The sequence below is a fragment of the Acinonyx jubatus genome, chromosome B2 (assembly GCF_027475565.1).
Source record: "Acinonyx jubatus isolate Ajub_Pintada_27869175 chromosome B2, VMU_Ajub_asm_v1.0, whole genome shotgun sequence".
Taxonomy (NCBI): domain Eukaryota; kingdom Metazoa; phylum Chordata; class Mammalia; order Carnivora; family Felidae; genus Acinonyx; species Acinonyx jubatus.
The window spans coordinates 87591818-87615236 of NC_069385.1; the positions used below are offsets into that span (position 1 = coordinate 87591818).

General features: G+C 35.6%; 1 protein-coding gene across 1 annotated transcript in view; it reads right to left on the reverse strand.

The window, feature by feature from the left end:
• COL19A1 (collagen type XIX alpha 1 chain) overlaps window positions 1–14329 on the reverse strand; it is a 329235-nt gene extending 314906 nt beyond the window's left edge. The window contains exons 1-3 of the mRNA XM_027057488.2: window positions 14203–14329; window positions 1186–1260; window positions 31–130 (exon numbers count right to left, since the gene is read on the reverse strand). Of these exons, the coding sequence (XP_026913289.1) occupies window positions 31–130; window positions 1186–1260; window positions 14203–14293 (266 nt within the window). The 5' untranslated portion in view covers window positions 14294–14329. The remainder of the gene's footprint in view (window positions 1–30; window positions 131–1185; window positions 1261–14202) is intronic.
• Between the last annotated feature and the right edge of the window lie 9090 nt (window positions 14330–23419).

Genomic DNA, 23419 nt, shown 5'->3' on the forward strand with positions numbered 1-23419 from the left:
TTATTAAAATGTAAAGAAAAATTTACTTACATGGTATCTCTAAAAAGAAATGCACTTCCCAATTTGAAACAGGTTTTATCACCTTCACAAAATGCACGTCTCAGAGAAAAGCTCTCTCCTAGGTCAAAACCTATAAAATGTAACAAATGATTTAATCCAGCAGTTTTGTTAAAATTAGGAAACTCACAGAGATATTGATTTTTAAATAGGATTTTTTGTCGTCCTTATCTATAGACTGATTTATTTCAAATAACACTCTGTTGTTTGGGCTCAGCAAAACTTCTTGATTTCATTTTTCTCCTTGTAGGCTACAGAAGTATAAAATATGTTGCAAAAGACTCTAATGTTAATTTTCTTTGACTTAGGAATTATCTTAAGAAAATAATCATAGTAGCTCATTGTAGCAGCTCTGATGTCTAAGACAGGAAATTAGTTAACTAAAAAATATTACAGAGGCGTCTGGGTGGCTCAGTCGGTTAAGCGTCCGACTTCGGCTCAGGTCATGATCTCACAGTTCGTGAGTTCGAGCCCCACGTCAGGCTCTGTGCTGACAGCTCAGAGCCTGGAGCCTGCTTCACATTCTGTGTCTCCCTCTCTCTCTGCCCCTTCCCTGCTCATGCTCTGTCTCTCTCTGTTTCAAAAATAAATAAACATTAAAAAAAATATTACAGCAATTTAGTTGAAATTTAAGCAGTCCTGTTTTAAAAAAAAAAATCATGCCTTAGAAGAATATATACTGATGTGGGTAAATGCTTTGATTTCAAATTCAAAATATGTATCATGATTATGTATGTGTGTGAGAGAGAGGGAGAGAGGGAGTGAGGGAGAGAGAGGAAAGGAAGACAGAGCAAGGAAGATAGGAATGTTATACCAAAATAGGAATCATGGCTGTATTTGGGTAGTGAGATCTTTTATTACTAAATTTTCTTTTCTTTTTTCAAAATTTCTACAATGGATACAACTTCTATGATTTTAAATAACTTTTTTTCTCCAAGAAGTTGAGTTGTTGTTAGTTAATATAGTACTCTGCTCTTTTTTTCTACATCATTTATCTTCCTTCTTTTTATTTTCTTATACTGATGTTACCAGCCTAAATTATAATGTCAAAGAATCACTTGTGATAAACTCCACATGTGCTGATAATTTTATACAAAATGCTTCTTTGCAAAGGATTATAAAGCTCACCTGAAACTTCAAGTTTATCTCTGTTGTCCTGTGGAAACTGATGTCCCTCTGTTCTCAGTACAGGACACTGTTTTTCTATTAAAAAAAAAATTGAAGATTTGCACTGCATTTGTCATCAATTTTTTTCAATAACTTTGAATCAGACAATACAACTAGAAACTTAAGATAAAATTAAAATAATAAGCAATTTTGTTAAATGTCTATAGATTGGGGATAAGAGTATTACCCCCCTCAGAGTATCTGTGAGTTTGTGAGGGTTACATGTGGCTGGTGCAGAGTGAATGCTTGTGTTAGCTATCATTACTACTACTGCTATATTACTCTAATTTTCTAATTGTTGCTATACACTTTTGACATTAGGAAATCAGCTTTAACATCATTAAAATTTCATATGCAAAATATATTCTAATATTAAAACAAATGAACTGCTACTATATTTGAACACAAATTTGATTCAACTTTTCTTGTCAGGTGATAGTACACTTTAGAGAAGGGGACTACTATGGACTGAATGTGTCCCCCCAAAATGCATATGTTGAAGCTTTGATCCCCAATGAGGTATTATTTAGAGGTGAAGCCTTTGGGAGGTAATTAGGTTTGGACAAGGTCATACAAGTAGAGCTCTCATGATGGAGCTGGCATCCTTAGGGGATGGAGAAACAATATCTCCTCCTTTCTCTGCACCATATAAGGACACCAGGAAGGGGGCCCTTACCAGCATCTGGCCATGTTGGAACCCTGACCTGAAGTTTCCCAGCCTCCAGAACTGTGTGAAATTAATGTCTATTCTTTAAGCCACCCAACCTAGGACATTCCTAGAACAGCTTGAATTGACTAAAGCAGCCATACAGATGGAAATTATCACAATAAAATTACAAAGCAAAGACATCTGCCATACAAAAGTGGCCTATACTTTTAAAAATTAGATAAAATCATTGAGAAAGTACTAATTATGTGCTAAGGCACCTAATGAAACTTAAAAAATAAAAGGTAAAATTAGTCTCTACTTACAGTGAATGCATATATTCAATACTACCACAACACCTTAATAAAGTAATATATATGCATGCATTGGCTTTTTGTTGTCTGGGATATGCTTAAATCTAATTCAGGCTAGATTCTATGAAGGTTACCGTCAATTGTGAGAAAAATGCAGCAAATTTTTAGAATATGCCAAGGTAACTATATAACTGGACAGATATTCTAAAAATAATTAATTAACTATTATGGCATCACACAATCACATTCTTAATTCTCCAAGTCTAAAATCCTGGTTGAGTTTATTGACCTAAAAGTGTTTTTTTTAAGATACAATTTATTGTCAAATTGGCTTCCATACAACACCCAGTGAGGGAGATAAACTGCTTAAAACTAAACTGCTTTCTTGCTCTCTGGAAAGTGGAAAGTACTGAATCTCAGTTCAACTGCTCAGCTCCTCAGCCCTTCATTTAACAAATGTATCATGAACTTCAGGGGTGGTGACAGAGCATCATCTAAATATATTTAACTAAAAGAATGAATCAGATTCTAAATAGTGCTGTCACTTAATCAGATTTAAGGGGCGCCTGGGTGGTTCAGTCGGTTAAGCGCCGACTTCGGCTCAGGTCATGACCTCGCGGTCTGTGAGTTCAAGCCCCCGCGTCGGGCTCTGTGCTGACAGCTCAGAGGCTGGAGCCTGTTTCAGATTCTGTGTCTCCCTCTCTCTGACCCTCCCCCGTTCATGCTCTGTCTCTCTCTGTCTCAAAAATAAACAAATGTTAAAAAAAAAAAAATTTAAAAGCTGCAATACAAACATGTGAAATTGTAGTACTGAATAATCTCAGAGATTACTTAGCTACTTTGGAAATTCCTATTTCAGAAATATTAACATGATTGCAGATCTGAATAGATAGTAAAATTGGATATTTTGTAAACTTTGCCAAATTTTTTAATCTGAATTCATAGTCATTTTTATAAAAACCAAGCATCTCCTCAAGATCTCTGTACTGAAAACTAGAGAACAGTGCTGAGGGAGATTTAAGGCCTAAATAACTGAAAGGTTAAACCAACTATTTACACTGGAAGACTCAATATTGCCAAGATGTCAATTGTCAGTTTTATCTCTAGAATCAGTATAATACCAAAGGGTTGTGTGGGTGAGCGTATGTGTGTGTGTGCAAGAAACTGACAAGCTGATTCTTGAATTTATATGGAACTGCAAGAAAACTAGAATAGTTAAGACAAAATTGAAGAACAAGCCAGACAATTACACTATCAGATACCAGTAATTTCTATAACGTGGTATTGGGACACATATAAAGAGATCAAGGGAACAGAGTAGAGTCCAAAACAGACCTGAGAACATGTGGTCTTCTTATTTACCACAAAGGTGCCACTGTAATTCAGTGGGAAAAGGATTGTTTTTCCAATAAATGTTTCTGGATCAACTGGATCTCCATATAGAAAAACACTAAACCTTGATCCTTACCTCACACCATGCAGAGAAATTAATTACAGATGATATTAGACCTAAATGTGAAATGTAAAACAATAAAGGGCTACAGAAAGACATAAGATCTTCACAAACTTGGAGTAGTAAAGATTTCTTAAGGGGACACAGAAAGCACCAATTACAAAAGATTGATAAATTGGAATTCATTAAAGTTAAAATATTTATCAAAGGACATTAAAAGAGTGAAAAGGAGCCACAGACTATTGCAATATGTCTATCCAATAACATATCATAACCAGAATAAACAAGAACTCTCATAAATCAAGAAAAAAAGACTAAAAACTCTGTTTCGAAAACGCACAAAAAATCTAAACACTTCACAAAAGTGAAGATCCACGTTCCCAACCTACATGTGAAAATGTGCTCAACATCATTCGTAATCTAGGAAATGCAAAGTAGGACCACGATCAGATCCCACTAAATGGCTAAAAATTAAAGAACTGACAGCACCAAGTTTTGATGAGAATGTGGAGCAAAAGAACTCCCCCACATGGTTTGTGAGAGTGGAAATCAATGCAACCACTTCAGAAAACTGACAGTGTTCACTAAAGCTAAATACACATGAACTCTATGACTTGGAAATTCAATGGCCCAAGAAAAATGAGCATAAAAAAATGAGTGTAAATATCCCTTTTAGAAGAGAATATTCATTTGTAGCATTACTCATAATAAGATAAAAATGGAAACCCAAATGGTCACTGACAAGGGAATAAATGAATAAATTGGGGTATATACAATGAAAAATTGTATACAATAAAAAAGAATAAACTTCTGACACATGCAACAACTTGAAGGCATCTCACAGATACATTATTAAGTAAAAATAATACCATTCCCAAAAGAATACAGACTGTATAATCTCATCTATATGAAGTTCAAAAGACTGTACAACTAACTAATCTACGTCAGAGTACTGGTTACCTTGGTGGGATATTACCTGAAAGAAGATAGAGGAAAGGCTTCTGGGGTTCTGGAAACGTTCTATAATTTGGTCTGAGGGGCAGTTACACATTTGTCTAAATGTGTATGTAAAAATTGACACAGATGTCTAAATGTGTATGTAAAAAATTCACTGCACTATGCATCTAAGATTGACGCTTTGTATGTGTAGTACCTCATCAACATGAGGAAAACAGCATGTCTGTAAGAAACTAAGCTAAAAATGATTCCTGCAAAACAAAACTGAAATTCTAATCAAATTTTTATAATGAATTTGAATGACTATATGACTGTAATAAATGAGATTAACTTTAAACTCTCCACAACATATGTAGGGAAAGCCCAACAGATGATTGACAAAACAAATCTCACGACAGCAGAAAGGGAGTTTCTACTATGATACTTTCATCTTAAGGGGTCTGTTGGCCTACCATCAACTTGGAAACAATACATGTCTGTCTTAAATTCTTCCAAAGACTTAATGAACATAGGATGATGTCAAAGTAATAAACCTGTCACTTTGAAATGAATGGAATTCAACATTTCCAGCAATATTCATGAAAGTAAGTCTCCACTAAAATCTTTAGTTTATGAAAATCAAATGTAGCTTCATATATTTAGAGCATGTGCTTTATTGTGAAAACCTGAACAAAATAAAGGAAAACTAAATGTTAATTATTTGGGGGTAAGATTCAAGGTGCCATCATCTGAATGCATGAGTCTTAGGGATCCGTTGCATACAAATGGCAAAGCAGATGTTGCTCTCACAAGTTGGCTGTATTATTTTCTATAAATATTGACATATATATTTTAAAATAAAGTAAAGCACACTTTTTGAGTGAATGTGCATATACCTTAAAGAACAACTGATAAGATCCAAATGTCATCCCAACAGGTAGACAGAGAAGAATCATTGCAGCAGTGTCACTGCAAAGGCTCTCTGGAATGTTCCAAAAGTAATTACTACTAAAATTTCACCATGAAATATGCACTACTTGGGGACCCTTAATCAACAGACCTTTTGAAGAACAAATGCAAAGGTTTTTGACAAATTCATTCTAAGATATTGTTAGTGATTATCAGACCCACCTTCCTCCTGAACTGGCTTGAAGGACCTGGGCAGCTCACCGGATCGGAAGGATATTCAAAGGAGGGCGTCTAGGTCTGATATGGGTAGATTATCTAGATTTTACCTTGATTATGTACCAAAAAAATACATACTTTAAAAAAAATATTTTACTCTCCTATCTCTCTAAAAATTAGAATCCTGAGGACCTAAGAACAAATTATTCATGAAAAGTTAGACAACTTTGCCTCAGATCACCTAGTGACTCAATGGCGAAGTTGAAATAAAACCCATTTCCTATAAGAAATAGGTTCTTTCCTAAGAAGTCAGACAACTTTTTCTCTGTATTGAACACTGCTTTTTAAACCACATTCTAAACAAAGTAAGAGTATCTATGACACTCCATTCTTTAGTAGAAATGCATTTTGTTCAGGCTCTCAGTTTCAAGGGTGCTTTAAAAAAAATCTCTTGTTCCCTTAATCTCTAAATCCTTATACTGTGTTCCTACCTGCTGGCTGAGCCTTCCATTATATTGCTAAGTATTCTCTTTGAGATTAGTTCACCTGTTTTTTGAAACCTTATTTCCTATCATTGTTCTGGTATTTATTTTCTATACCCATTCACACAAAAATCTTTAGTTTAATATAGTATTCGCTGAAGACATGTTGAGTTCCGCTTTCTCACTTTTTTTTTACTATTCACTGAAGGCATGTTGAATTACTTCTTTATCCTCTCAAACAACTAAGAAGCCTAGCTGGTTAAAACCCATTCTTTTAATTTTTCTTTTTTTTTCGGCTGATTTAATACCTAAAAGATTTGTGTGTGTTGCTGATGTTCATACTGCAAACAGACTAGTCACTCTCCATGGCCACAAAGGCCTCTGGCCTTTGGGAAAAGCCAGGAGGCAAAGTTATTACTTACGCACTACGAAGACAAAAAGAACAGTCAACATTGGAGGCATGATGAAAAATAAATATAAATGTATTCTCTTACACTTCTTACAATGTGTTAAAGATTCTTAATATTAAGCTATTTATATATTGCCTTACTGATGGCAAAGAAATAAAATATATAATTTGTCTAGTGGAAATATAAGTTATATTTTAACTTTGCTAAAGTGCACGTTTCCACACATTTGTATTTAAATAACAATGTATTTAAGGTATAATATGACATCACAATATTCACCTGTCAATTATAGAAGTCTTTAGGGAAGACATGTTACTCAAAGATATACTTTTATAAGCCTACCTGTTCACATTTCTGGGAAGAGTCCTCTAGGGCAAGGGTCAACCATCTCCCAAGAAGTCTCACAGGGCAGTATTTATTGCTTTGGTGAATTTACTAGATCCCAAGGTCTAGCCTTTGATCTCGCAAAGTTAGAAATCAGATTTTAGGGGGCACCTGGGTGGCTCAGTCGGTTAAATGTCCGACTTCGGCCCAGGTCATGATCTCATGGTTTGAGGATTTTAACCCCACGTCAGGGTCTGTGCTGGCAGCTCAGAGCCTGGAGCCTGCTTCGGATTCCTTGACTCCCTCCCTCTCTGCCCCTCCCCCGCTCACACTCTGTCTCTCTTTGCAATGAATAAATGTTAAAAAAAAAATCAGATTTTGGTAACATACAGAGCACAGATCCATTTCTAAGTAGTAAATGTGCCTTCACCTCCTCCTCCTCATTCACCTGATTACAGTCTCCTAGTCTTTCTTGTTATTTCTGCCACCTGCCAGGCATGCCTCTTCCTTGGGACCTTGGTATATGCTTCTTTCCAGGTGTTCACATCCCTCAGTCTCTCACAACTTTCATGTCTCTGCTTAAATGTCCCTTCATGAGGGCAGCCTTCCCTGCCCACCCTATACATAATAAACAACCTCTCCTCCCTTCATATCATGTAAGATTGCCAAATACAGAAGGAAACCAAAACAGGATGCTCATTAAATTTGAATGTCAGATAAATAACAAAGATATTTTTAGTATAAGTATATTCCATGCAATGTTTGGGACATACTTACACTTAAAAAATTCATTATTTATCTAAACTTCAGATATAACACAGTGTCCTATATTTTGTCCGGCAACCCTGTTCACATGCTAATACTCAGTGAGGCCAGGTATGATGGTAGCATGGATTAAAGAGGTGACAGTGGAAGATGAAAAAAGGGGAAGTAATTGAGATGCAAGAATCAACATAACGTGATAAAGGACTGAATGTAGGGAGGAAGGAGAATTGGTTTACTTAGCTGTCTGGGTAAAAATTTAGTTTCTGTAAATGAGTCCCGCTTGACGAAGAAAAGATTTGTCAATGAATAAATTAATCTGTGGTGGAAGAGAGAAGGAGTTAGAAAGCTTAAGTTGGGGGCGCCTGGGTGGCTCAGTCAGTTAAGCATCCAACTCTTGATTTTGGCTCAGCTCGTGATCTTGAGGTTCGTGAGTTCAAACTCTGTGCTCTCAGCATGGAGCCTGGTTGGGATTCTCATTCCCTCTCTCTCTCTCTCTCTCTCTCTCTTTCTCTCTCTCCCCCCCCACTTCCCCACTCCACACACACACACACTCTCTCTCTCTCTCTCTCAAAATAAATAAATGAACTTAAAAGAAAGAAATGTTAAGTTGGAAGTGCCATTAAGAAATTCAAATTGTTAAGTTATTGATAGATAGAAATACAGGCATGGAACTTAAAACAGAGGTCTAGTGTGTGAAGTAAATTTGGGAGTACTAGAATATAAATCACATTTAAAGCCATGAAGATGGAAGAGATTACACGCAGAATGAGTTGAGAAGAAAAGATGGGAAAGGACTACCTCCTGAGAAATCTCAACATTTCTCTCCCTCATCCATTTTTCTTGCTTTATTTTTCCTATTTTTTCATATCTTCAGAAGTACACATTCAATACATTATGGAGCTATTATTACCTGTAAAATCACAATTAAAATCTGTCTAGCTGCATAGATGTTCTATTTATCACTCTTCTTTTCTAACATGCATTAAAGAAAATTGTTTTCTTTACTTTTAGTAACAAAACCTATAACACAGCATTTGCCTCAAGATTAGTCAGGAACGTGAAAAGTAGCAATTTACCCAAGAGACAGAATTGGTTTCTTTTCTTTTCATAAATAGAGCAAAGAAGAACCTTTAGGTGTTTCACGCTTTTTCTAAAAAAAGACTAAAACAGACTTCCCGTTGGACTGCAGGGGAAGCAGTCCTTTTTATTTTACTGTTACGGGTTGCCCGCAGACCCCTGTACATTTCCTACTTTGACAATATCTTTGAAAAGGATTACAGAGTGTCCCAAGTTTGGAGAAAAACACTGGTTAATAAATAATAGGTAAAGATCGTTGGACCAGAATATAACAAAAATAATACGGAAAAGTGACCAAACATGAAAACAAAAAAAGTGAGAACACAGCTATTTTAACAGAAAAGTCACAAAAGATCACAAAATCCTTATAGCATCTTGTGGGTTTTTCGTCGTTGTTGTTGTTGCTTTTAAAACAAAACTGTTTCTCCAAAGAATACCTGGTTAGGACCTATAATATTTATTTATAATTGTGAAACTTTCCTCCACTTTAAAAATTTAGGAGTTACACAGTATATTTGTCAGTTACATGGCACCACATTGAACATGAGGAATTCTTAAAAACACAAAACCCTCCATACGATAGCACACTTTCCACTCTTGAGTTTAAGAGTGCAGTCTGTTTCAATTAATAAAAGCCAAATTTCAGAATATCAGTTTTTCCTTATAATTGATAGTAAACTAGCTTTAAAAGGTGTATGTGTATGGTCTAGGGCCTAAGTTTATAATCAATTCCATCTAGACACTTAACATGATATTTTACCATAAGTAAAAGAAATGGCATTCTATCATCTCTCCTTTTATCAAGTCTGGTTTATTTTTTGTTTTGTTTTGTTTTGGGGGGATGTTTTTTTGCTGCATTTCCTTACTCTTTTATTTTTGATTGATTATTATTTTTGATGATAACTCAGTACTTGGCCTTAGACCAGATTTAGGAAAGTAGAAGAAAAAGAGGAACCTTTAATTACATAAACATAATACATAAACTTCTATCACAGTGGAAAGTTTTAAGAAAATTTAATGCAAATTTTAAGATCTACACAATGTATGTTTTTAATACAATTCTCTTCTCTTTAATATGATCCTCTTTTGACAACTGAGCTGAAACTGCCACATTCAAATTATTTATCTACAATATGAAAGTATATAAATATGCCTTAACTCATAATCTCAATGTAATAGTAAAACTGATAAAAGAATAGGAAATAACTGAATTCTTAATGGCTTCAAGATTTTAAAATTCAAGTTGTATTGCATCCTTCCATATTACTCTTGAATTCCATCCCAACTGGAACAATATTCCAAGCATCATTAAATATACTATAGAGTTAAAATAAAGCAATTAAAAGACTCAATTTATCCTTCGTATATTTAGGTTTAACAGTAGACTGTTGACAACTTCACAGACTCCAAAGTTGAAACCCTAGCCTCTCCCTCAGATTTGTTATATTTTATTTTTAGATGTAATCACTTCCCTCCGGTAAATGGTTAGTGACCACACACACAGGTCTGCACATGAGGAAACTAAAAAGGGAACCTTGCACTGTGAATCAGAGACACAAGACACAAGAGCCCCCTGTCAGGCCATGCCCAGCGTGTCATATTCTTCAATAATCCTTATGACAGTGCTGTGCAAACATTTTCAGTTAATGCAAATGATACCTGAAGTTAAGCAATTGCCATGGCATGTTCAGTATGTGTTGCTTCAGGAGCACCTTCTACCAAACAGCCTGATAAAAATCAACTCTTAATTTTTGTCTGTATTACTTTCTCTCAGTGCTTCATGTTATGTGAATCTTGTTAAGAGTTCAGATTAATTCTGAATTCACACTCCTTAGGAAAATCTTTCAGAAAGATAAATTTGGTAAAGTTAATTGGACCAGAATATATGCATTTTAGTAGTCCCACATACAATAAATAGAACCTGGTTAAAGAATTCCAATACCATGGGGCACTTGGGTGGCTCAGTCGGTTAAGTGTCCGACTTCGGCTCAGGTCATGATCTTGTGGTTCGTGGGTTCGAGCCCTGCATTGGGCTTTGTGCTGGTGGCTCAGAGTCTGGAGCCTGCTTCGGTTTGTGTCTCCCTCTCTCTTTGCCCCAACTCCCGCTCGTGCTCTGTCTCTGTCTCTCCCTCTCTCTCAAAAATAAATAAACGTTAAAAAAATTAAAAAGAAAATAATTGTGATACCAAAGCTGCAAAAGCAAAACATTCAGGAAAATTCCAGAATGGGGAAGTTTCAGTAGTGTAAAATGATTAAGTTCTAATGTTGCTGCACAACATTGTGCCTATAGTTAACAATACTGAATTATATATACACTTAGATATTTCTTAAGAGGGTAGATGCCATGTTGTGTTCCTACCACGGTTTTTTAACTTAAAAAAGTTATTAAAGGCAAAAATAACAAAAAATAAATAAAATAAAATAAAATAAAATAAAAACCTGGTAGGTAAGATGCAAGATAACCAGCTAAGAAAGAAAAAAAAAAAGACAAAAATGTCAGCTAATACTCCCAAAGGTGAGTATTTCTACAAGTGTTTTCCTTAGACATATCATATTAGATTCACGTGGGGAGTCTGTTAAAGAAATTAATTGCTGAATCCCACCCAGCCTGTCTTGCATAATGGCAATCTCAGAGTGGGATTTAGGAATCAATACCCCAGATGATTCTTGGTCAAACTAAAACTGGAAATTGATTTATTGTAGATCCTTCAAATCATTATTATTGTTAAAAGCATTGATTATGCACTAGCATGTCCCTAAAACTGTGTCCATCTCAACCAAAGATTCATTTTCCTTTCTAACCAAAGAAGTCTTATCCTCTCCTTTTAAGTTGCAAATTGCATTACCTACTAATGCTTCTTAAAAGGAGGGAACAAACAAAATAACTAAAATTAACAACTCAGGCAACAGCAGATGTTGGCGAGGGTGCAGAGAAAGAGGAATCCTTTTGCACTGCTGGTGGGAATGAAAACTGGTGCAGCCACTCTGAAAAACAGTATGGAGCTTCCTCAAAAAATTAAAAATAGAACTACCCTACGACCCAGCAATTGCACTACTAGGCATTTATCCACGGGATACAGGTGTGCTGTTTCGAAGGGACACATGCACCCCCATGTTTATAGCAGCACTATCAACAATAGCCAAAGTATAGAAAGAGCCCAAATGTCCATCAATGGATGAATGGATAAAGAAGATGTGATATACATATACAATGGAGTATTACTCAGCAATCAAAAGGAATGAAATCTCGCCATTTGCAACTACATGGATGGAACTGGAGGGTATTATGCTAAGTGAAATTAGTGAGTCAGAGAAAGACAAAAATCATATGACTTCACTCATATGAGGACTTTAAGAGACAAAACAGATGGACATAAGGGAAGGGAAACAAAAATAATGTAAAAACAGGGAGGGGGACAAAACAAAAGAGACTCATAAATATGGAGAACAAACTGAGGGTTGTTGGAGGGGTTGTGGTGGGGGATGCGCTAAATGGGTAAGGGCCATTAACGAATCTACTGAAATCATTGCTTCATTATATACTAACTAATTTGGATGTAAATTTTAAAAAATAAAAAATAAAGTTAAATAAAAAAAGAAGAAGAAGATGTGGTACATAGATATAATGGAATATTACTTGTCAATCAAAAAGAATGAAATCTTGCCATTACCAATAACATGGATAGAACCAGAGTGTACTATGTTAAGCAAAATTAGTCACAGAAAGACAAATTTCATGACTTCACTCATATGTGGAATTTAAGATACAAAACAAATGAACATAAGGGAGGGAAGCAAAAATAATATAAAAATAGGCAGAGGGACAAAACATAAGAGACTCTTAAATACAGAGAACAAACTGAGGGTTGCTGGAGGGATCTTGAGTGAGGGGATGGGCTAAATGGGCAAGGGGCATTGAGCAGGGCACTTGTTGGGATGAGCACTGGGTGTTATATGTAGGTGATGAGTCACTGGATTCTACTCCTGAAATCATTATTGAATTATATGCTAACTAACTTGTATATAAATTTAAAAAAAAAAAAGGAGAGGACATAAAGAAATTAAGAGTCAAAACATTATCAGAGTGAACGCCCCTTGCCCTATGGACTTCCTTTTGCCATGAGTCACTTCTGATTTATTTCTCACTGAGGAAGGAAAGTGTTTTCCCCCAAAAAAAGCATGACAGCCTCAGGATATCATTGATACAGTGGCAGAATATTCAAACTTTCATGTGGATTATTAGGAAATGCACCTCCTGACGAATTAATATAAAAATCACAAAGACTGGGACGCCTGGGTGGCTCCATCAGTTAAGCGTCCGACTTCAGCTCAGGTAATGATCTCGCAGTCTGTGAGTTTGAGCCCCGCATCAGGCTCTGTGCTGACAGCTCAGAGCCTGGAGTCTGCTCCCAATTCTGTGTCTTCCTCTCTCTCTGTCCCTCCCCTGCTCAGTCACTCTCTCTCTCTCTCTCTCTCTCAAAAATAAATTTAAAAAATTTTTAAAAAATCACAAAGACTTACATAACACTAAAAGATTAAGATTTGTTATACCTTAGACTGTTTTTATGTGTGCTTCAAACTCAGAAGTCTCTACTAGAGCGTGTTTATACCCCTTAGCAATACTTCTTAAAGATATAGTCAAAATAGTAGGCACAGTAAGACTCATAGTTTCAGAATGCATCATCATATGTGACCACCGTCAGAATACATTATATGTGATGCTTTGCGTAGGAGAGTTGAAGTGTCTCTTTGCTTAGCAAATGGCTTCTCTAGTGTGTCTAGTTTGACTTAACAGTACATCTAAATCAGTAGTTTATACATACTCAAAGTTCAAGAAAAGTTTTCCAAATTAGGCATGTAATTATTTTTAAAAATCAGAGATGAGAGTAAATGTTTCAAACTGCCTTCAAGCCCTTTGGAAATATTTGTGAAGTTGATAATTTAATAACTGCAAATAAATATCTATTTAGTGCTAAGTGCTCTAACAACTGTTCATCTTTTGTACATTTCATCTGAGATACTATAAAACTTACTTAAACTACATTTCCTTTTATATCTCCTAGTTTTCACTTTTCCCTAATTAAGATTAGACAAGTCCCTGGTTAATCCTAATTAGTGATAGACATGTGTACTTCTAACTTATGACAAGGGGTAAAAGAAGAAAAGTACATGCAGAGAATCACACACATATATTTATATTTGTAAATATCAATGAAAGGAAGGAAAGGCTATTTAGACTAATATAATATGGGAAAACGAGGTGATTTTAGAAATTCTCAATGTGCAAAATTAAAGGTCAATGGGAAAAAAGAATGAATTTATTTTGTACTTGTAGATTTAATCTATGGCCTCCTTAACCCCAACAATTTACTTCGATGAGTTTTAAAAATAACTTGAAGACTATAAATAACATTTGGTGACTGGACAAAAGAGGTGGCCTGGATACCTGACTTGTCCCTGACCGTCACGGAAGTGGAAGCAGGAAGCAGAAGCATTGCCATCCAGAGCCAAAGTTTCCAAGAGCCAGCATGCCTCATTGTGCCTCGAAACCATGTGAACAAGTGGCTGCAGGTCTGCAACAAAACAAAATACTGGAATTGAGCTTACAATTCCTTTCATCATTATCTCTAGAAAATCCTCATCACCAAAGAGAACACAATAGAGTTTTACACTACATAGAATTATATAATTGGATATATGATTATATATGTAGTTATACATAATTTATCAATATACACCTTAGTGTGTATGAAAAAGTTCCAAAAATATTTTCAGATTACTTCCTAATTATCAATGTCCACACATCCTCTTATAACTTAAATTTTCTCTTCTTTTCATGTGTTTTTTAAAGCTATGCCACTTTAAAATGATTTTATGTATGCAATTTAGAAATATAGACATATATATATATACACATGTATATATACACACACACATATATGCATACACATATATATGTGTGTGTGTATATATATGTATATATATATATAAATGTATATATATATATATTTCTAAATCCTGGTAAAATACACCTAACATAAAATCTAAAATCTTCATCACTTTTAGGTAGAATTAAGTACCTTCATATTATTGTGTAATCATCACTATCATCCATAATTTCTCATCTTGCAAAACTGAGACTCTATAACTATTGAACATTAACTCCCCATTTCTCCCTCCCCAATCCTTGGCAACTACCACTCTACTTTCTGACTCTATGAATTTGATTACTCTAGGTAACTCATATAAGTGGAATCATACAGTATTTATCCTTTTGTGACTTCATTTCATTTAGCATAATATCCTTAAAGTTCATTCATGTTGAAGCATATGCCAGAATTTCCTTCCTTTTTATTTTAATTTTTTAAGTTTATTTATTTATTTTGAGAGAGAGAGAGAGAGAGAGAGAGAGAGAATCCCAAGCAAGCTCTGCTCAGCATGGAGCCAATGCAGACTAGATCCCACAACAGTAAGATCATGACCTGAGCTGATATCAAGAGTCCAGTGGCTAACAGACAGCCACCCAGGAGACCCCAAAATTTCCTTCCTTTTTTAAAGCTGAATAATATTGCACTGTATATATATATACCATGTTTTGTTTATCCAGTCATCCACTGATGTATACTTGGGTTGCTCCTGCCTTTTGGCTAATGTGAATAATGTTACTATGACCATGAATGTACAAATATCTGTCCAAACCCTGCTGTCAATTCTTTTAGGTACATAGCCAGAAATGGGATTGCTGGATCATATGGTAATTCTATTTTTAATTTTCTTAAGAACCAACATACTGTTTGCCATACCAGCTACACCATTTTATATTCCCACAAACAATGCACAACAGTTCCAAATTCTCTCCATCCTCATCAACCTTATTATTATTTTTTTAATAGCAACCATCCTAATGGGTATGAGAGGGTATCTCATTATGTTTTTGATTTTCATTTCCCTAAGGATTAGTGATGTTGAAGGTCTTTTCATATGCTTATTTCCATTTGCATATCTTCTCTGGAGAAATGCCTATTAAATCCTTTCCCCATTTTATAATCTGGCTATTGTTGAATTGTAGGAGTTCTTTATATATTCTGGATATTAGTCCCTTTCAGACATATGATTTGCCCATATTTTCCTCCTTGTTGTGGGTTACGTCTTCACTCTCTTGATTGTGTCCTTCGCTACAAAGAAATTTACTTTTATGTCATCCAATTTACCTATTGTTCTTGTCACCTGTTCTTTTGGTGTCATCTACAATGGATTTATATTTTTACAATATAATCTTATTATTCACAAATTATTTTCTCTTCTATATATTAGTGTTACACATTTTGTCTTAACTGATGTTACATTTTCTATAAACATAACTATGTTGTTACTGGGAGGAATAATCACTGCTACTGGAGTGATTACTATACATACATGTGAAAAGCAATCTTTCCTTATGTTTAAAGAAAAGAATGGATATATATAATTCCTGCCTGAGCCTACCACTGGCATCATATTTAACATTAATGTGTTATCATCCATAACCATTTGTTTTTCTAAATATAGACTACTAATTTATACGTATTATAGTAAAAGATTTAGTAAACAGAATCCCTAAAATGGAAAACTTAAATATTATTCAAATTAACTTTTATAGTGAAATAACATGAAATAAACTGTAAGTAAAGATATAATGGCTCCTTCAGTGTATTTAACAATTGCAGTATTATTAGAATAGCTATTCTAAGACTTCTAAATATGCAAATAATATTGAATCATTTATTTGCCATCATTTAAATTTTATTCAAGAGTCAAATATAAAAGAATCCATCACACCAATGTCTAAATGTTGTCAGTACACACTAGAAAAAAAACTAAAGTTATCATCTTTGGTATTCTGCATGTGCCAAATACTCTAAGATCAGCACTTTAAAATTAATTCAAGATTTTAGATATTTCTGGATGAATAGCTAGAAGTAGCAATTGCAACACTAAAATCGTGTGTGGTTCTAAATATCAAACAGCTGGTTTTATGCCTTATTTCTTTTAAACTCTTTCATCTAGATATAGTCTTAATCCTCATATGACTTTGCAAACTTATCCTATTATTTCAGTTAGTAGTTGTTAAAGCAATTAATTCTATTTCAAATAAATGAACTCAAAAATATTGATTTAATTATCACAGATCCTTGATTTTTTTATTTTTAACCATGAATTTTTTTTATCTTCTAGACATTTTTGTCACTTAAAGGGATTTCAATTACTAACACATAGACAAGAATAAAAGAAGTTTTACACTATTATAGTCATTAAATATTCAATAAAAAATTACCATGCAAATAATCTTCAGGTACATATGAATTAAATCATAAAATTTTACCAAATATTTAAGCAGGAATTATCACTGACCTTTCATTTAAAAAAAATTTCAAAGAATAGACCAAGAGAACACAGGTAAATCATTAAGGCAGCAAAATTATTACAATATACTCAACAATGATATTGTAAGAAAGAGAAAATTACTGGCAAATCTCTTTTGAACACAGATGTGAAACTGTCAACAAAATTTTAGTACAGTAGAGGAAAACATCAACAAAACAAAAAGGCAACCTACTGAAAGGGAGAAGATATTTGAAATGATATATCTGATAAGGAGTTAATATCCAAAATATATAAAGAACTTATACAAGTCAACACCAAAAAAAAAAAAAAAAAAAAAACAACCCATAATTAAAAAATGGGCAGAGGACTTGAATAGACATTTTTCCTAAATGACTTCTATTAGTTGATAAATTAGCAGTGTAGTATAGAGATTAAAACCATGGCTTAGGTCTGGGCTTTGCCACTTATAAACAAGTTATGTAATCTCACTAAGCCTTCCTTTATTTACCTGAAAACTGATAACAACACTAGCAATAAACTGGGGAAAGTATAGTAGAGGTCCTTGAACATATTAAGTATTCATACAAATTACCTACTATTATAAGTGTTTGCTCTACATATTCATAAATAATAATAAAAATTGGGGGTGCCTGGATGGCTCAGTTAGTTAAGTGTCTGACTCTTGATTTCAGCTCAGGCCATGATCTCAGGGTCCTGAGATCAAGCCCTGTGTCAGGCTCTCACTGAGGGGGGAATCTGCTCCAGATTCTCTCTCTCTCCCTCTCTCTGTGCCCCTCCTCCGCTTATGCATGTGTGCACTCTTTCTCATAAATAAATAAATAAATAAATAAATAAATAAATAAATAAATAAATAAAATAATTAGTAAAAGTTTAGTTATCTCCTCAGCCTGAGGTTGATAGTGATATTTGGACAATGGGAAAATGTCAAAGCACCCATAAATTTATGTTCATTGAAGCTTTGGTCCCTCTTACAGCAACAAAGACCCAGAGAGCTATATAGCCATATGTATATTAACTCAATCTTGAGGTCTCCCAACTGGTTCCTTGAGTCACTTAGAGGTTCATAGCACTTAGCTTCAATCTCATTTATGCAAAACGCTTGAAGAATAAGATGTTATGTTTAGTTGACTAAATGTCCTAGTTATTGATGAATTGCCATTCCACCCTCTAATGAAATGCCTTTCACCAAGTTCAGCAAGAACTTGAGAGAATTCTTTGTTCTCCCCATTTAATTCAAATCTTGGTGGTACTTCCTATAGCTGACTACTCCCTCCTTGAAATCTTCAGTCTCATTGGTCATCCCGGCCCTCACACTCTCTGGGATTTCTCTCTAAATCCCTTCTCAAATCTTTTTGCTACCTGATATCTTAATCCTGGGATCTGTGGGCCTTCCCCACCTTGTCTTTATAATGTCTCCTGAGGTGATCTCACCATTTCTTGGCTTTAAACAGTACCTGTCAGATGAATCTAAAATTTGTATCCCCAATCCAGTCTTCTCTGAACATTAGACCGTAGCCAGCTGCCTATTCTATATTTCCTCTTAGATGGTGCACAAGACACCTGTAATTTAATATGCCCAAGTTAAGTGCTTGATTCTCTACCACAACTTACTCTTCTCATGCTCTTCCCAGTCTCAATTAGTGCCCATCAAAATGCTCAAACCAGGAACTCAAGCATCACGCTGATGCTTCTGTCTTCCTTATCACCATCTCCCACATCCAAACAATCAGCAAGTCATATCAGTATTACCCCATACCCATCTCAAATCCATCCACTGCCCTCCATTCTTCTGCCATAATCCTAATTCAGGTTACCCTGGTGTAGATTCCTCAACAACTTCCTAACTCATTTCCCCTCAAATCTGCTATCAGCTTCTGACCATATTCACTCACTACATAGCACAGGAGAGCTTTTCTTAAAATAAAAATTGAATCACATCACTCCCCTGCTTTAACCCTTTAAACGGTTTCCCATTGTACTTTACATGTAATCCAAAAGCCTTTCTATGGCCTTCTAGGCCCTGAGTACTTTAGCTCCTACTCTCCTCTCCAGCTTCACTTGGTACTCTCCTCTTCACTGATATCCTATCCCTCAAATTCCCATGTTCTTTCCAACCTCAGGACTTTTGTGCATGCTGTTTCCTCAACCTGGATCACACTGGGTCCTGTTCATCCTACACACCTCTCAATGTAAATGTTACTGGGTGGAAGAGCTCTTACCTGACAGGTAAGTGTCCTTGCCCCATTATTCTCTAGCTCAGACAATTCTGTCTGTGGACATATGTTTATTGCCCCCACTCAACTCTACTCTCCCTTGAAGGCAGAGACTATGTCTGTCTTGTCCATCACCTTATCCTCAGCAGCTAGCATAGTATCTGTGAAAGTAGGGGCTCAATAAAAATTCTTTGAATTAAAATAAGTAACAGACTGCCAATTTCCAAATCTTAAGATATATAAAAACATACTTATCTTTAAATCTGTAGTGATGATAATTTAATCTTTTATAATTCATCAAGCATTTTAAGATCTTATAATATTTCAAGGATCATTACCATGAACATAATATCTACTCGTACATTTAATTCTTAATTTTTCTCTTTTTAAGCTTTTTATTTTAATTCCAGTATAGTTAACATACAGGGTTATATTAGTTTCAGGTGTACATCTCTTTGTACATTTAAAACATATTTACTATTTGAGGTTTCTATTGTTTTGATCCTGATTAAGTACAGATATACTCCCCTCCACTAGGAACATTTTTTTTCCCACTAGGAACATTTGAAAAAAAAAAAAAACTTGATAAAGGTCTCAAAATAAATCCTTGTATATGTTAAAACAAAACACCTTTTCCAGATCCTCAACCTCTGCTTCAGGCAGTTGCAGGGTGGGAAAAACCTCCCTTAGGGTCTTTCTGGACCTCTCCTCCAGATCCTTCTCACTGTCCCCAGAACCCTCAGGCTACTTCTTGCTGCTCTGGACCCACCTCCAGTGCCCTCCAGGAATTCTCAATTCTGGGCTTTGTCCACAATCTCCTCCATCATCAAAACTTCCTAATTTTCTATTTTGTCCCCTCAGCTAGATGACCATCAAGATACTTTGATAAATTTATACAAGCCAATGTTGTCACAATTTAACTTATTGCTCTTCTTAGGTAAGATTTAAATGTTAACACAGACCTTCAATGCTGTCCCAATGGACTGCCCAATGAAGAGCCTCAGAATAATATATGTGGATATGGATGTTACTAAAGGCATCAAATCACTTTTTTCAAAACTTGTACAAAGATGGCTCATGATACATTTTAAGAAGGATGTGGGGAATATTGGTTACACATGTTCTCATTTTCTGAAGCACAATTTCTTTTATATGTGTATTTTTTGAGAGGCAGGCATGTCTCTTCCTAACACTATCGCATTATAGGACAAGAGATGCACATATCATATGTCTAAATATATGAAAGTTAAAAATAAAGCTAATAAGACTAAGAATAAATATGTTTTTTCCTTTTATCTTGGCAAGTATACCTTCACAAAGACTTGAAAGCCCAAGTCAAGTTTGGAATTGAATACAGCAGGCTACAAGGGATTAACTAGACTCTGGCCTGGACCAAAGCTCTTCCCTCACTTTTTCCCATTCTTGGCTTGGTCTGCACCATGAGGGGCCTCACCTACATGTATGAGAAGATACCAATAAGTCTAAGCTCTGTCCATAACACCTGCAAGCAGTCACTCCTTGATACCTGCTTGGGCCTAAGAGTGTTCCCACCAGTGTCTTGGTTTGCCCCTGGAAAGACGAATCCAAGGAAGAGGTCTGCCAGGTCTTATAAGAGGACTAAGGGTCCTTTGGTCAAGGAATTTCAGGATCTTGGGTTCCCAGAGCCTCAACTAGCAGCTTGAGCTTTGTGTGGATGGGTCCCCTTATATCTGTGGACTCCTAACCCTGAGAGCAGAAGCACATCCAGAGCAAGGCCACATAAGGGCCTTCCAAAATGTAAGGCCCAGAGCAGGGACCTTGTTGCCTGGGCCTAAGGAGAGTACAGAAGACAAGTACCAGGCCCTCATTCTACAGATATGAAACATTAAAGCTCATAGAGAAGATCCCAGAGCCTGAGATACAAGTCCAGCTCTTCTTCACTAAGAAGCCAGTGCTGTTACACCATGATGTTTACTATCAGGATGTGGGATAGACCTTTAACTTCCTTATATACTTCCTTTAAATTTGTAGCTATTCTTTATCAAGATGCTAGCCAGATCCTGGGGTTGCCTGGGTGGCTCAGTTGGCTGAACAACCGACTCTTGGTTTTAGCTCAGGTCATGATCTCAAGGTTCATGAGTCCAAGGCCCACATCAGGCTCCCCACTGGTGGTGTGGAGCCTGCCTGGGATTTTCTCTCTTCCTCTCTCTCTGCCCCTGCCCTGATCGCTCTGTCTTTCAAAATAAGTAAGTAAACTTAAAAAAAAAAAAAAAAAGCTATCCAGATCCGGGCTGTAGTTCTTTCCCAGCACTACAAAGTACCAAAGTTCTAAGTGTGAGTATTCCAGTACTGCCAGTCTTGAGCAGACAACAGTGCTGAGGAGCCGATGAACCATCTAAAATCATCCAGATAGCCCTATCTATAACCTATTTCCCAATGCTATGACAACAAAGAGATAAAGACCAACTGAAGGTCTGGCTATGACCTCTACTTCTAACCCATTATTCTCACCATCCTTGCCCAAGTGGAATAGTTTTGATACTGGTTGGCATAAGGCAATTTAAAAAGGAGTCACTGTCCTTTAAATTTCCATTATTCAGCTCTTGAAACCCTGTAAGGCAACTATGACACTGAAAATATTTTAATTAGGACATGAATTTTTTTATTCCTTATATATTTTTGAGAGAGAGAGAGAGAGAGAGAGAGAGAGAGAGAGAGAGGGAGAGAATGGAAGCAGGGCAGTGGCACAGAGAAGGGGACAGAGGATCCAAAGTGGGCTCTGTGCTGCTCAAACTCTTGAACTGCACGATCATGATCCCAGCTGAAGTTGGCTGCTCAATCAACTAAATCACCCAGGTCCTCTAGGAGATGGATTTTTAAAAATTCTTTGTCAATCTAGATTAATGTACACAGAGCATAGAAAAGACAGAAAAGAGCAGTGGAAAACCTTAATCTTTCATTCCATCCATACAATGAGATTCCTACTATGTGCCACAGGGGATATAGTAGTCACTGGGGATACAGCAGTGAGCCAAATAGGGGAAGTCCCTGGTGTCACTCTGGTAAGGGAGACCAAAAATAAACAAATATACACATCATCTTTGAAAGACAGACACTAGGAACTAAAGGAAAGCAGAGTAAATAGGATGATGAAATAGTAGGCTTGCTAGATAAGATGGTCAGGGGCTTCTCAGCACAAACTTTTGAGTAAACCAAACCAAATCTGCCTACAGAACATGAATCATTTTATAATGCTCATTCTGCATCTTTGAAATTTGGTATTAGGTAAAGAGTCTGAGTGTTAGAGTTAAGACATAAATAGAAAATAACATGGAAAAGACAAGTGAAAGAAGAAAAAGGAGAAAATAGAAAAGAGTACTGATTCACTTTATGTAGGCTGTTAAATGAGCAACACATTTCAACTTTTAAAAAAGTAAGTTTGATTTGTTACATGACTAAACCCATGTTCTCAGAGCATTCATTACAAAGAGTAATGCCGTGTGACTGGGTAGGGGTTTGATTCTTAAATCAAACTTCTTGACTACCTTCAAATATGCCTGTACATAACTCCAAGAAAATCTGGCCATAGTGTTGTGAAGTCACAGATCTTTTAAATAAGCAAAAAAAAACAAAAACAAACAAACAAAAAACAGGTGTTAACACATCTGTTCTTTTACCAATCTTTAGAATCTATCTTTAGTGAAGCTAGAGCAGAGTCTATCAACTATTAGAGAAAACCAGCTGAAAAGACATGCCTATAGAGTTAAATTCCAAGCCAATAATAGGACAAAAAATCTCAACATCTTAGGACTAGATTTAGCATTATTTCATAATTTCATCAATAATGAAATTGAAGCTGGTGTGCAGAAGTCGGATGCAGCTTAGGCAAGGTTTCTGCCCTTATTACAATCTACAGAAAGCTCTTGACCTTTATATTTTAATTACAGGCATCCTTTTTACCTTAATAATCTGAGTTAGACATTTCAAAATCCGCTTTAATTCATTCTTTACCCCTCCCATATCAAATCTCTATCAAGTCTATCAAATCTACTTTTACAAAGTTCCTTTGAATCCATACCAACTTAT